Below are 16081 nucleotides of genomic sequence, written 5' to 3' on the forward strand. Positions count from 1 at the left end.
ATGCCAACACCGATGCTCTTTCTCGGGTTCACAACCTCTCGGTCAGGAATGACCAACCTGATGGGTCTGGGTCAAGGGGGGGCATTGTCACAAATGTGCACATGGGAGGCTGCTAAAAGGCCTGAACAAGAGTAATTCCACGTCAGACCAGGGGGTGGTGGAGTGCGCTGACTCTTTGTCTCTCTTTACTGCAGACTGTTCACAGGAAATTCCACCTGGCCCTGATGACAACACTTCTGTTTCCGGGCCTGACAATGTCACTTCCGGTTCTGAGAACATCACTTCCGGTCCCCGGCGTTCTGATAACATCATTTCAGGTCCTGAGCCTATGGATGAAGACCCTTCCGGTTCTGGCCCCTTTGATGACATCATTTCCGGATCTGAGTCTATGGATGAGGACCCATCTGTACACCATTTCTTCCAATTTTGCAGCCAGGATATAATATACGGGTGGCTGCCCCAACCCTTTTTGGACTCTTTCAGTTCTTGTGACAGTGGTTAGTACACTAGGGGCTGGTAACAACAGTGGTACAGTGTTTTCCATCATTATTTAGCCCAAATGTCATGCTGTGCATGTTTGCTTTATATTCCTATTTTCAAATTGATCACGAGGAGTTTTCTTATAAGGTACAGTCTTTACAGATGTGATATATCAAGTTTTATGAGGCCTTTTGCCTACTGAATACACTTTGCTATAAGTGTTCTAAATTTACTGTTCCAAACAAACAGCATATTTTCTTTTTTTTTAATAAAACAATTTCATAAAAAAATAATTTTGTGTTTCAATGCTTTTGGGGAGGTTAGACAGGGGAAAACACAGACAACAAAAGACCAGGCAGCACTTCCCTGCTTTGGTGAATCTTTATTGAGTTTGCACGTTTTTCGCTTGGCTGTGTGGGTTTTTTTGTTGTATCCCAGTTTTTCTCTCACATCTCATATATATGCATTTTAATTTAATATGCAATGCTAAATTGTCCCATTATGAGTAAATGTGGGTGTATGTGTGGGTGTGCAACCAGTGCTTAGTGGAGTAGAGGGGGTCTTTAATTAAGTACATACTTTTACAAATTTACCAGATTTGCTGACTTTTTTTAAATGTTTCTTCTATATTAGCTTTAAGTTTACTTTGCTATTTGTTGTTAATTGGCATGTTTGTTTATCGATTGTGTGTGACATATGGTGCTGCGACAACGCACTGGCACATCTTGCCGTTTTCCACACAAGAATGCTGCCTGCGGCACATGCTACGGGACTGCAGACAGGCTCATTGAGAGATTGTCCTCAGGAGGCGCGGCAGCGCATGCTCAACAAGATAAATTAGAAGATTCCATGATCTCCATCTCACTCATTAGTGGCAACTGAAAGTAGTTCATTAAGCACAAGACTGTGAAGAGGTGAAAATTAACCTCTTTTTAATCACTTTTTTTTTTAATCTTATTGCCTCAGAATAAACAAAATCAGAATGAGATTCTTTTTTCCACATGCCTGCACTCAAAGACTTTCAATTAGCACAATTTCATCAGTTGATCAAAAGCCAATGAAAAACTGGTGAAGGGGATGTATTGGAAGTAGACGTGTGCTGCCCTTGCCTCTCTAGGGGAAGCAGTTTCACAGCGTAGTATAATGAAGGATTTAATATGTCTGTCTTTGCTTGTTGTGGGACAGAAAATAAATTAAAAGACACAGCAAAGGAAAGAGCAGCTGTGGTTAAACAATAAAAAATGTATTTCATTTTTCAGGCAAAGGGCTCTTGTAGATGGTAGAGAACAAAGCTAAACAAAGAAAAAAGTGAGGGATTTTTCCCCAATGGATTATGTGTCACGTATTTCCATTTAAGATGCTAACTGCTGGTTTGCCTGTGCTGTGTGTTGCATTCATCCTTCAATGTACTCAAGGAAAATTAACATTTAAAAATGTGTTTAGTGCAGAAATGATGCAAAATCTACAGGAATATTTATTCTGGTAACTAACATCAATCAATCAATAACAGCATGTAGATCATGTAGATATCAGCACAACAACACACCAAAAACATCTTATTCGGCAGCAGATCTTTCCACTGGAGCATCCTCAGAGCTTGCTGTTGGACTGTGGATCTAAAAAAAAAGAAGAAAATACAAAACATGTAACATCTTTTGAAAATTTGGTCTCCGTTAGATTTTCCATAGAATAATATAGGACATTTGTGAATAGAGCGTATAGGCAGACTACAGATGAAGGATATCATACACACACACACACACATACCCTAGTATGTTCTGGAATAACTGCAGAAAGGCAGATTGCTAAGAAAAGCACCAATACCAGGGAGATGTCTGTTGTCACAATCCAACTAAAGGCACAAGCCAAAAATTCCATTAAACCACATTACCAAAAGTCAATAAATACAAATGTCTTTTGACTTCTTAAATTGACCTGCAATAACTAAATGCACTGACAGGTTTGTTGATAAATCTCGTGTTAGGATATTTTCTTCTGAATAACAGCTGAGATCACCATTACACTGGTTCCAATGGGGATTCTTCATTACAACAGATCTGGTGGAGCCTGCACATTAACAGCTCAGTTCACTATGACAAGACTGAAGAAATATGGCAGCGCTTTAGTGTATAAAGGCTTGGATAATTTGCATAAAACAGCTGTAAAACTCACACCAATCAACACAAAGAAAATGCAAGTAGTATAGCCCATTTTACACCCAATGTTTTGCATACAGAGAAAGGTACAAAACACATTAAGAGTCTTTAGCAAAATTATTATTAAATAGGAACATCTGGTCCCTCATGACGTCCCGGCCGGGTCATGGCCCCTGGAATCCCTGACAATATATATATATATATATATATATATATATATATATATATATATATATATATACACTGCTCAAAAAATTAAAGGAACACTTTTTAATCAGAGTATAGCAATTAGTCAATTAAACTTCTGGGATTTTGATCTGGTCAGTTAAGTAGCAGAGGGGATTGTTAATTTCAGCTGATTTGGTGTTAATGAAATTCACAACAGGTGCACTAGAGGGGCAAAAATGAGACGACCCTCAAAACTGGAATGGTGTAACAGGTGGAGGTCACTGACATTTTTCCCTCCTCATCTTTTCTGTTTTTTCACTAGTTTTGTATTTGACTACAGTCAGTGTCACTACTGGTAGCATGAGGCGATACCTGGACCCTACAGAGGTTGCACAGGTGGTCCGACTTCTCCAGGATGCCACATCAATACATGCCAATGTTAGAAGGTTTGCTACGTCTCCCAGCACAGTCTTAAGGGCATGGAGGAGATTCCAGGAGACAGGCAGTTACTCTAGGAGAGCTGGACAGGGCCCCTCGTAGAAGGTCCTTAACCCATCAGCAGGACTGTTATCTGCTGCTTTGGGCAAGGAGGAACAGGATGAGCACTGCCAGAGCCCTACAAAATGACCTCCAGCAGGCCCTTGGTGTCAAAGTCAAACAATCAGAAACAGACTTCATGAGGGTGCCGACGTCCTCTATTAGTATTCACTGCCCCGCACCGTGGAGCTTGATTGGAATATGCCATAGAATACCAGAATTGGCAGGTCCACCACTGTCACCCTGTGCTTTTCACAGATGAGAGCAGGTTCATACTGAGCACATATGACAGATAGGGTCTGGAGAAGTCGTGGGGGATGTTATGTTGCCTGTAACATCATTCAGCATGACCAGTTTGGTGGTGGGTCAGTGATGGTCTGGAGAGGGATATCTATGGAGGGACACACAGACCTCTACAGGCTAGACAACGGCACCTTGACTGCTATTAGGTATTGGGATGAAATCTGTGGACCCATTGTCAGACCCTATGATGGTGCAGTGGGTCCTGGGTTCCTCCTGGTTCATGATAATGCCCGGCCTCATGTGGCGAGAGTATGCAGGCAGTTCCTGGAGGATGAAGGAATTGATACCATTGACTGGAGCCCTCGCCTGACTTAAATCCAATAGAACACCTCTGGTTACACCTCAGACTGTCTAGGAGCTCAGTGATGCCCTCGTCTAGAACTGGGAGGAGATCCCCCAGGACACCATCCGTTGTCTCATTAGGAGCATGCCCCGGCATGACATTGTCAGGCATGCATACAAGCACTTGGGGGTGTATGAGCTACAGTGGTACAGGTAACTCAGTGAAAATTAATGGCAAGATGAATGTAGCATGTTACCAGAAAATATTGGAGAATAACTTGCATCCATCAGTCTGGAAGCTGCGTGTGAAGCACTTAGATCTTCCAAAATGACAATGATCCAAAATACAAGGCCAGGTTGACCTGTCAGTGACTACAGCAGAAAAAAGAGAAGGTGCTGGAATGGCCATCACAGTTTCCTAAAGTCAAAATCACTGAGCCACTTTGGGGAGCAGTTCAAGCAAGACATGCAGTTCATGCAAGACAACCCAAGAATTTATGGGACTTGGAGGCTTTTTACCAAGAAGAATGGGCCACCTGATAAAATCAAGGGACTCATCTGGAACTCTCTCAAAAGACAGCATGCCACCTTTGATGCTAAAGTGGGCAATAGACAGCAGTAAGAAGTAATTGGATGCAAACTTTGCAACAGGGACCATTTCATTGTTTTCCTTATTACTATGTTTTGTTTAATGGTTGTGCTATTCTGTGATGCCTTATAGTTTAATTTGAGTTTCATTAAAAGTAAATGAAAATATCTTTTGCCTGATCAGTCATCTTTTCTTTAAAGTATGGTATACATCTTAAAAATTCTGCCAGGGTAAATAAAATTATGAGCACAACTATATATAAATACTACAGCTAATGAAAGTTATAAGATCTTATTTACAGGGTAAACAAACTGGCACATTAAAAAGAAAGGAAAGAGCAGAGAAAATCCCCATTATACCAGGAACTCGAATGCCTTTGACACTGCAGCGCCATCTTAAATAAAGTCACTCCAACATGGTACGCTTTGAACTACTGATAACCGCATGTAAAAAATAAAGAACAAAATTCAGAAAATGGTGGTGCCTGAAGTCGGAAATGTTAAAGGAAATGGTAATGTGATAATGCTAATTAAATAATGATAAAAATATTAACATTACATAAACAATGTACTGTATAATTAAAAAACAAATATAAAATTAAAAGATCCAACTTATGACTAATTGTATGTATTGTAATTAAGCCCTCAAATCTCTACATGGACTAGGAATTGTAGGGAGGAGGAAGTGAAGGGACAAACATATAAAAAAAAGCAAAAGAGCAAAATGCATAACTTAAATACATCTTTATATACTAGGTCAGTGCAGCTTCCTCAGTTACAAAAAAATCATATATTTGAAAAGCAAGAGGGGACCATTTTGTCCAATCAGCTTCTTTGTTTAGCAAATAGCTAACATGTCCTAATATCTCACCCAGATACATCTTAAAGGCTTTCGCTTCAAGGTATTGCTTTGTTTTGGCAGTATCAAAATTACTCTTCAACTTGTCTCAAGCTATGTTGTCCTTAGCAGGACAACTTCAGCCATGTGATTTCAGTTTTCCAGTATTTAAAGATGTGCTTGTCGGCTGCACCATCCTATTCTACATCTCTGCAAATTTATAGCTACTTATGGCTGTATATATGCTTTGAGCTTTTATCGAATATCTAAAAGGTGGTTTGGTCTTCATTCCAAGGAAAAATAAAATTACAGTAACTTAATAGGTCTTAGGTTACAGGACTTCCAAACTGACCATTTAAATTAACTGAAGTCTCACTGCAAAAGTTGAGCACAACCTTATGAGGTGGTCCAATGCTACTTGCCTGGTCTTCTATTCTCTGTTTTATTCCTCTTTCCCCAGTTGAATGCAGAGTATCAAAGCACCTATTTTCTATCGAGATTAGGGATCAGGCAGCTGGTGCCTAGCCTGGAAACACTGGGTGCAGGGAGGACAAGGCACACGCACACACAGATATTGAGCCAATTTGGAGTAACTAGTTTGCCTGACCTATATACAGTACAGTACAGTACATCTGTGGAAGGCGAAACCAGAAAACTCAGAGAAAACCCTCAGGCAGACAAGAGGAGAACATGGAAACTACAGACAGGCAGTGCCCAGAAAGAGACTTGAGTCCAGAGCATCTACTGTAAATATAATTCAGAGGGACCAGGCACATGTTGTGTTGACTGAATTTGCATACTTTGAGAGGCCGCTGTACATGAAAAGAGTATGCAATCATATTCCATATACCAAGGTTGCTCAGGTCCAGGTCTGGAGGGCTGCAGTGGCTGTTTACTTAATTAGAAGCCAGTTATTGCTCAAGTAACATTTGTGTTCTTCATTTTCATTTACTCACTTGTGAAGACTCACAACCCTTAAGTGACCCTTCTAGTCCTACAACAGCTTCCTTGATTGTTTTTAACGCCTTCTTGTTTTCTTACCCAACTGCCAATTAACAATGAAATGTAAATGACAAATAAGCAGCAGAGCAACGTCCTGTTCACACCTGTGTATTTTAATGAGATATCTGGAAAAAAAGGGAGGACTGAGAATTGCTAATATGCTCTGGGCGACAAATCTTCAAAAAGAAGAAATCTACAAAAATATGAATGTCTTGCTGTGGCAGAATGAAAATATTATTAAATACAATGTAATAAGTTCTGATTCAAGAGTCAAGAATTGACTTCTCATTAAGCAACTGGGTTGAAAAAAAAACTGCAACCACTGCGGCCATCCGGGGCTGAAAGTCCATGGTACTCAGTAGGAAAAAGAGAGTAGTGAGATTTCTTTGGTCAGAGGGAGTGAAACCTGCCGAAATACACTGAAGGATGTTGGCTCAATAAAGAAGTGAAAACAGCATGACTCAACAAAAGGTTTGTGAGTTTTAAAGGTGAGGTTTAAAGTGGGAAGAATAAGTGTGACCGATGAAGCTCGATCTGGTAAACCATCAACATTGCACACACAAGCCCACATCATTCTCTTCATTAGAGAAGACTGACTGATTACATTGTCGTCTGCTGCTGCACATTTGGATATCAGCTCCGGATCTGCACATGCCATAGTGCATGATGACTTAAGAGAACCATAAAATTTGCACAAGATGATACTGAAACAAGCTAGCAATCTTCAGTGAAATTCAGCGGGTTTCACTTCCTCTGCCCAAAGAAAACTCACTACTGTACGTTGATCAACAATGGTGCAATCCCACAGCAGAGCAGCCATGTTCATTTGACCTTGGCTTCAACCAGACTAATGACAGAGCACAGTGCTGTGTGTGCTTGAACTACCCATAAGCCATCACAAACATATTGTATTGGGTCAGAATCAATCCACTGCAGTTACCACGTAATTTTCAAATTGCCATTACTTTGAGTTACCTTAATACATATGATCAGATCTGTCACTGATAAAAGAAGAAAATACCATTTTAAAAAAAGAAAGCACATTTATTTGACTTTAAAATGCAGGGCCTCAATTCAAGCTTACTTGAACGTCAAGTTGGCCCTCGCCTTGTCTGTATGAACTGTTTGTTGACAGAGTTAGATTCCTGGGAAATAGTTGCAAGAATTTAAATGCAGTCTGTAAAAGAGCATTGTTTGAGGACTACTTGTAGTGTTTTATGCATCCGTTTTCAAGAACCTGACAATAAGTAATCCTTTGTTTGTCTTTGTATGGCTAAGCAATTATTAGTTGATTTTCTATAACTGACACAAAATCCAAAAAAAGAAGAGAACAACAAAATGACAATAAATGTGTTGAGATAAGAGCCAGAATAGTCAATTAAATAGAGTTGAGGCAGGTTAAAAAAGAAGTCTGCTGAAAATGAATTTTAGTATATCACAGCAGAGTGGTGATTATCAGTAGAAGCCAATACTTTTGTATTCCGAGGCCTGTCATGTTGTTGTGGTTCAACTGAAGGATGAACTCTTGCTGGAAAAGGATGTACTCACGGGCCTGTCAAAGGTACGTCACATAATCCTGAACTGGGTGCAAGGCCTTCTCCCTTCTGATTTCCTTGCCATTCTATCATTCGTTGCAACAGACACAATTGCTGTAACCATTTCAGATTATCAACAACTATTATTTGGAAACGGTAGTGTTACTTTCATCATTTAATGCTGTTCTCCTGTGAATGTAAAAGAAGCTTGAGGTCAGCGCTCATTGTTTTGATTAAGATGTTTTTAATGAGTTTCCAAGATGGCATTACAATTCCAAATGTCAGCTGAAAGGTTTTACAGTGTCGGAGAGCTTAGCAGTGCACCTTTATTTATTAAACAGCTAAAAATGCAAAATTACCTTTAGTATATAATACAATTTACTGTTTATAATAAGTTATAATTTTATGGCCAAAAAATAGCTCTCTTCTGCAACAGCAAATCATAGGTGACAAGCAAGATTCGTGATCTGGAGGCTATGGGAACACAAATCAAAAATATAGTTTTGCTTTTAAATTTTACTCCACTCTGCAGAATCATACAATCTACAATACAGTTAAAGCATAGCATCCAAATCACTGCATTGTTGCACATTATTCATGTGAACTTACATACAAGAGATAAAAGTCCTTAATGATACCTGCTAATGCAACACTGTCTCAATTAGAAGTACTTTAAAGTATTACATGTTTGAAATTAAATTATTAAGTTACATAAAATCACTTGTCTTAATGAAGGTGGATATAGTGATTACATTTTAGATCACGAGTTGCTCTTCTGTAAATGGAGTCTCTTTCTAGGCACAAAATATTTCTACTCCTGCTGTCACACATCTGATGGGACTGGTCTTATCGCAGCCACTTCTTCTCCTGAATGGAATATTTAGAAATATTGCTTTAAGAGCAAATTAAATTGTTCACATCACTAAAATATGTCAGCCATATAGGTTTAGAGAGTACAGTGAAAGTCTTACTTGCATATGCTACTAAATATTTGCACTAATAAATTTTCTTTTGTGCGGAACCACAAACTTGCTGGATTTTGTTTAATGTTTAATACGTATTATCTCAATGAAGTACTATGGGGATCTCTAGTTCAGTCTTAGGCTGCTGTGGCTGCAGGTTTTTGTTCTAAACCAATTGACTAATTAAAAGCTGATTGCTGATTTGTGTGATTCATTTTTGTTCACTCGCTTGTGAAGATTCACAATTTCTAATTGCTTCTTTTCCCCTTTTTGCTTTGTGCTCTCCCCCACCATAACCTCTATGGGGGCGGACTGAAAGCTTTAGATTCGTCAAAGCTTTACACAAGGTTTAGATTGTATCTCCGGTTTTCAATGGATCTTGACATTTTAGGGTCCCCTGATACCGAAAACATTGATATCTCGATGATGGGTGTGTGTGATTGTGTGTCACAGTTTCTTGAGGATGGTCTAGAGCTAAAACGACTGGATGGAAAAAATACCAAACTTGAAACTTAAGCCGGTTATGAGATGTCAATGTGCTGATTAATTTTTGAGCCAAATCATGCAAGAGAAAGTGGCATTCCAGAGGAACCCTCAAATTCCACAATTCTGCAATTAATAATGAATTCTTCTTATCAATTGCAATCCTTATGCCCTGATTTATAATCAGAAAGATCAGCATCAGAGCGGTAAATAATTACTGAAATGTTATAGAATAGTTTGGGTAACTTGGCTCCTAGGGTGCAAAGCCTACTGATGATCATGCCTACATTTTTTTTAATTGATTTTGCCAATTAACAATGAGATGGAAGTGACAAAGGTGCCTGCAGTTTAACGTTTCACTTGGTCCCATTTATACCAGTGTGTGTTTGTCATGATAAATTTGTTTAAACACAATATTTGGAAAGTAATGGGATAAAAGAATGAATAACTGAGAATTACTGTCTCATTTAGATGTTATCTTTAGAAATAAAAAATCTACAATATAAAGAGGATGGGATGTGGGAGAATGAAAGCACTAACTAACCATAGAATCAAAAGATAACCACATTTTTCAGCAAAGATTTGGGTTGAAACAAAAACTTGCTCTAGTTGTAGCCCTCCAGGATTGGACCCGAGGACCTGCTTCAAGAACAGCTTAACAGTGGTTGAAGAAAGCAAGTCTCAGTTTCTGCTGTGAAGAGGAATCTTTGTCCAGTCTACAGTAGTCCATAGCTGGTACTTCAAGGTTCTATTTTGTCCTTTAAGGAATGGCTTTCTTACTGCCACTCGTCCTGTCAAATCCACAGCACAAAGTTTCTTCTTTACTCCTTTCCTGTGAGGTGTCTATCACGTAAGCTGGTGACCCTCAGAAACTTGCCTTCTGTTTGGGTTGTCACTTTGGGTCTGGCAGATCTCTTCCTATCAGAGTTTCTTCCAGTTTCCAATTGCCTTTGGATTGTCTAAGACACTTCTAAGGGTAATAATGCTCTGTCTCATTTAATTTCTTAATTGTTGTTTTCTTGCCATTATCCCTGAAATATTGTTCAAGTAGTACCAAGATACCACAGTGTTAACACAGTCTGTTCCAACTCTGCTTTAAGACAAACAGAGGGTTTTTAAATAAAGAACAGAAGTTGGGACACCTGTACAAATTGTTTGCTTCAACTTACAAGGAATAATTTACTTTAATTGCTGCTGAACATCTTTAGGTTGTAACCTATTATTTGTTTTCTGAAGAACGCCCATTTGTAAAATTAATTTTTTTTTTTTGTTTTTGCTAACCTTACCTTTTTACCATTTTAGGTCATTTGTTGCATTTCATCTGATTAAATTTGAAGATAAACTGAAAACTGAAGGAACCTTGTATTCAGTGTTACCAAAGTGTTTAGATGGTTTAATGAATAGAAACTGGTGCAGATTAATAAAATAATTGATTTCTCTTCCAAATAATGAAAATGGCATAAAGGAAATAAGATTAATCTAACACTGTATATGTGGAAGACCCTTTATGGATATGAAGCTGAACCAAAATAATTGTTATGTGTCAAAAATGCCATTATTTTAAGACTGGAATGAAATATATATTTTGAATGAGTTTACATTCAGTCTAATGCAGCAAAACAGCATTCAATCTTTTCAGGCTCATTTTGTTATTTAGAACACACTTGATTCTCTTCTGCCTCCATTTGCTGTTTATAGCTGTCAGAAATCAGATCACTGACTACTCCCCAAATCTTTAGAAACTTCTCAAAAAGAATACACAGTTTTCCATCAGCACCTTTAATAATTCTTTCGATTTCCACTTTCACTTCCGCCCATCTATTTTCTAAACTCATTTGATTCTCCAGTTATGTTCAAGTTGGAGCATACAGCAGATACCCGTACTGCCAAGGTCAATTTGTAATCACCAATCAACCTGACAACTGTAGCAGGAGGCCAAACTAACTGGAAGAAAGCCACATGAACAATGAGGCTAAACAGAACTATGAGGCACAAAATCTAGTGCCTGGAACATTCTACAGCCACTTGTATTTCCACTAACATATGGTTTTAGTATTTGATGATGATCCAATTAGAATGCACAAGATAGTGACCCAGCTTTTTGGTTACAGTTAGGCTGCATTAAGAATTCAAAAATGAGTGCTGTTCTTCAGTCTTATTACTGGAGACTTAGCAGGTAGAGCTGAGGAATATGCTGAGGAATTCTAAATCTCCACACATAATAACTGATCAGTCCATTTGTGAAGATTGAATAATTAGGTAAGTGTCAAGAATGTCGTTCTTTAATTGTTATGTTCGAAGGTCAGAGGAGTTGGAGTGTAAACTCCAATTTAATGACACTTCAATAACGGAAAATATTCTATAAAAAGCCAATGTAATTTTATCCATCTGTGTTGCAAATGTGGGAAATGGATTAAAATGGTGCCCATGATCCACAGAATTTGATGATGGACCAGGTTATAGAAGGCGAACCTCCAGAAATTAAGAGACTGTGACTGAGGCAGTAAGAGGCCAGGGACACCTTGGTCACAGTAGTACTCAAGGGGAAAAGTCTTCTCTGCACAGCAGTGTTCGACATAGCAGAAACAACTATGAGGACAAAAATATGAAGATAGACAGGGTATCAAAAAAGAGGATTAAATCAGATATCAAACACCAGAAGGAAGAAGGCAGCTCCAAAATGTGTGGAGAACAATACCTGAAGAATATTGGAAACAGATGAGGCAACTGGAGTCAGTGGCTAGACACTTTCAGGGCATACAATGGAGGCAATGCTAACATTTAAATTGAGTTTGTTGGTGGTCAGGGTGTCTAGAAGAGAAAACAATAGTATTGCAGGATGAAGGTGGTGAAGGAGGTCACATTTTTGAATTGAGCATTATGGTAAACATCTTCAGACAAGCAGACACTTCAGACAGTACAAAAGAATCTTACAGAGCAGTGAAATGCCTCAAATGAGGACATATGGAGCAAAAAATATCAAAATGAGAGTTGGAGAGAAAAGGACAAAATAGCACATATTTTAATGGTAGACTATAGCTAGAGAGATAAGAAGATGATGATGATGATGATGAAAGAGGAGGAAGGAAAAGAGAACATGGACTGTAGAAACTGAATTTTTTTTTAGTCAGTTCCCTGCTGGTTCCAAGACTGAAAGGAAATGGAATGTCCACAAAACTCTAATAATGGTTTCTTCTTCAGAACCTCACTCATCAAAGTGCTGCAGGAAGATTTGGAAACCTAATAAACAAAGCAGAAGAAATGACAAGACTACGAAATGTATGCAACCATAATCATCAGCCAAGGCCCCACAGACCAATAATAGAAAAGAATACAAAGGAACCATTTTATAAGTATGTCACAGGAATTTGATTTGGTTGTTGCTAACACTGACACAAAGTAATTCATTCATTTTTTGAATCCGTTTATTCCAGTGCAAGATCAAGAGGAGCAAGCAACTATTCAGTAGGAGGAGTTTAAGATAGACATGAACCCTGGATGTGATGTCATTTCATCACAGGGCACACCTTATGTAGTTCCAGAAGAAAACTCTGCGTAGTCAGCCAAAAATAATTCAAGTAAGAACTTTGGAACTGTGAGGCAACAGTGTTATTGTTCCATCAGGATTCCACCATGGAGAAATGACAGCATAGACAAATGCACAAAATGAGTCTGGTCAGTTTTGGATGGCAAAAACTGAATGTTCACATTGTTATAGTAGTTTAACTTGTCTCAATTATGTTTCAATGACAGTGCTGTGTGCAATTCCTAATCTCAAATAAAAAAGGGAGGCCAATGAGAACCATCCACATCATTTAAAACGCATACAGGAACAGCTGTAGCATTGCATATGTCAACTTAAAAATGACTCAATTACAAACAAAATTACTGAGGAATTATCTATTTTAAGATGAAAATAATCTGCTTTGAGTATATTAAATTCTATATTGTGGTATGGGTGTTGGACAAAAGCCACTCAACAAGTAGCAGGGACTTGCTAATGTAATACAGATTAATTCATGATGAGTGATTCTGGGAAGACAATGCAGAATAAAAAAATTAAAAGCCTCTTTAGGTAGGTATCTTTTTGCAAATCATAGACTAGGAGAGGCAATGCAAGGCTTGTGCTTTTAATGCACTTTTGACTCCTCATATGATTTTATAGAATACTGTAATTTAATGAGCATTTCAAATTTCAGGCTTTTCATGAGGTGTGCACTTGAGGCTTATTTCAGTGTCTCCACGCATACACATCTGCCTTGCCTCCACTCATCGTAAAGTGTGCAATCAGATTCTCATCATTTCTTAGAGCCTGCCATCCTGCAAGCCCAGTTTCTTTGGTTTAATGAATGCACATACTTCCTGTCAGTATAACATAAATTAGCAAATCAACACAGTGTGACTTTCATAAAAATATTTAAATAACATTAAACATTTTTTTAATCTGTCAACAGCAAGTTTTGAAGATTCACAGTTATTGTAAACAAAAATAGCAAGCACTGCAATAGAGGTTTAACTGGCTTACAGTCAACGGCTTGTTATGTCATCTGTTATACATATGGTTGTCCTCTTTCACATTACTAAACTAAACAACACCATTATGGACATACTCAAGGATACAACTGAAAGGGGAAATTCATTTGAGGGCATCTTAACCAGTTTGCTAACCAGTTGGTGCTACTTCTGCTGAAATGTGATGGTAAGCGGATATAGACAAGAGACAAAGATTACAGGTAAGAGCAATATGCTCCACTGGGGTGAGGACATCAAGGAACTCCTGCAGGGTTGCTCCATCTAATTTGCATTAATGATATTGATTTTAATAAGCTGATTTGTGCTGTCTGTTCATTAAAGTGAAGATGTGCATTTTAATATACTGTATTCTTATTAATAACGTGATGCCTGTTGGTCATATGTGCAAGTAATAATTTCATTATATGACAAACGACAACTAATACTAAAGTGAGTAATCTATTGCTATTTGCAGATGATACACAGCTTGATGTTGAATATAAACGTTTAGGAAGAAGTATACTTTTCAGTTCCTTGTACTGCTCTTGAGTGTGTGTACTTATGATAACACTAGTTTACATTTTCATTTGTTTGCTTAGCAGATGACTTCATCCAAAATGATTTACAAAAGAGGTCAACCTAACAGAGTAATATCAGTCTGAGGACTGTTTGGGAACAAGAGTTACAGAAAAAAGGGTACAATACTGATTTCCTCAAGGGAAAAGGTCAAAACAAAATACAAATTATGAATAGAGGTGGGCAGCTCATTACACCAGGCAGTAGCTACACATGAAGAGTGTGGGCTGAGATCTGATACCACACACAGGTGGAATCACCAGAAGCCGTTCACTGGCAGACCTCAGTGGTCGAGAAGGAGCATAGGACCACATAAGTGACTCCATAAATATAGGTGCAGACCCACCAACAAGTAAAGTGCCACTATAGGAAGCCAGTATAGTGACCTGAAGAGAGGAGTGGCATTTTGAATTGTTTACAACAGCCTGGTGACATATGCCAGTGCTCCTGTAAGCAGAGAGTTACTGTAGTCCAGTCAGCACAAGACCAGAGCCTGGATAGGAATTGTGCTGGATATTCTGTCAGATACAGTCTGATCTTGTGGAAATTTTAGAGTGAATCTACAAGACAGAGAGTCCATAGCAACATGGTCCATGAAGGACAACTGGTCATCAATCACCAGCCCACTCTTTCATACCGACTTGGAAGGTGTTCGTGATAACGAATCAAGCTGAATAGAGATGGGATGCTGAATAGATGGACCAGCTTAGATAACAAGAAGGCTTCTTTTTGCCTGGTTGAGCTGATGATGATGTTCTGTCACCCAGGCTTCAATTCTGGTGAGATATGCAGAGACTGTAGTGAATACTGTGTGTTCTGGAGAAAGCAACAGGTATAACTGCATATAATCAGTTTCCTGATAGGAAAAAACATGGGACTAGATGACAAAGCCTAGTGAAAAAGAGTGTAGAGAGAAAAGTAGAGGGCTCAGCACTGATCCTTGGTGCGCACTAGACATCTCTATGCACTAAGACACATGGAAGAATCTGTCCAGGAGGTAGGGTTCTAAGCACCTGAGTTGCAAGTTGTTGTTTCCTGGCTTAATTTCCTGCGTCTGTATAACAATGCCTCATATTTTCTACTTTCCTACTGAAAACAAATTTCCCTCTAGGATAGGACCTAGGACCTAGGACCTAATCTAAATGATATTCATACGTTAGTATTTCTAAAAAAATCATAGAGACTCTGTGGTCAGAGACCATTTCATTTGAGAGTCATTATTTAGATACAGCTATAAGATGTATGGAGTACAGAGTTATATGAAAAATTAAGAGCATCTGGTATGCTGCTCCTACCCAGTAAAGGGTATTTGTAGATTACAGCTTTTATGCAATTTAGATATTTTCATATATGCAATAAAGTTAGAATTCATGTTAAAAATAAGTTATCTGATGCAAAAATAGTGTCTTATTGTCTTGTGCCTCATGCTGCCTGCACACACATTTGTGGAATAGAATCACACTCACTATAATAGAATGTCATTTGCCATTTTTATTCAAAAATACCAGCCATTATTTTAAATTACTGTAGTACAGTGCGTTATGACTGTGCTGTCCTGTTCTAGTCATTTATACACATATGGCTGTCTGGAATAAACACAGCATAATACAGCAGGTTGCTAAATAAACAATACATTTTAAAATGTTTGTAAATGAATGG

General features: G+C 38.3%; 1 protein-coding gene across 3 annotated transcripts in view; it reads right to left on the reverse strand.

Moving 5' to 3' along the window:
- Nucleotides 1-842: 842 nt before the first annotated feature.
- The window catches only part of macrod1 (mono-ADP ribosylhydrolase 1), a 512933-nt gene continuing 497694 nt past the window's right edge, over nt 843-16081 (reverse strand). For 2 of the 3 annotated variants that reach the window (XR_005634620.1, XM_039760705.1), the window contains one exon: nt 843-2096. Coding sequence is in view for 2 of the 3 variants with exons in the window: in XM_039760705.1 (XP_039616639.1) it covers nt 2071-2096 (26 nt within the window). In the remaining variant the exon portion in view is untranslated. Of the gene's footprint in view, nt 2097-11453; nt 12575-16081 lie in introns of those variants that run through there. The other variant, XM_039760704.1, reaches the window with a different exon arrangement.

Source organism: Polypterus senegalus, chromosome 8 (assembly GCF_016835505.1).
Source record: "Polypterus senegalus isolate Bchr_013 chromosome 8, ASM1683550v1, whole genome shotgun sequence".
NCBI lineage: Eukaryota > Metazoa > Chordata > Cladistia > Polypteriformes > Polypteridae > Polypterus > Polypterus senegalus.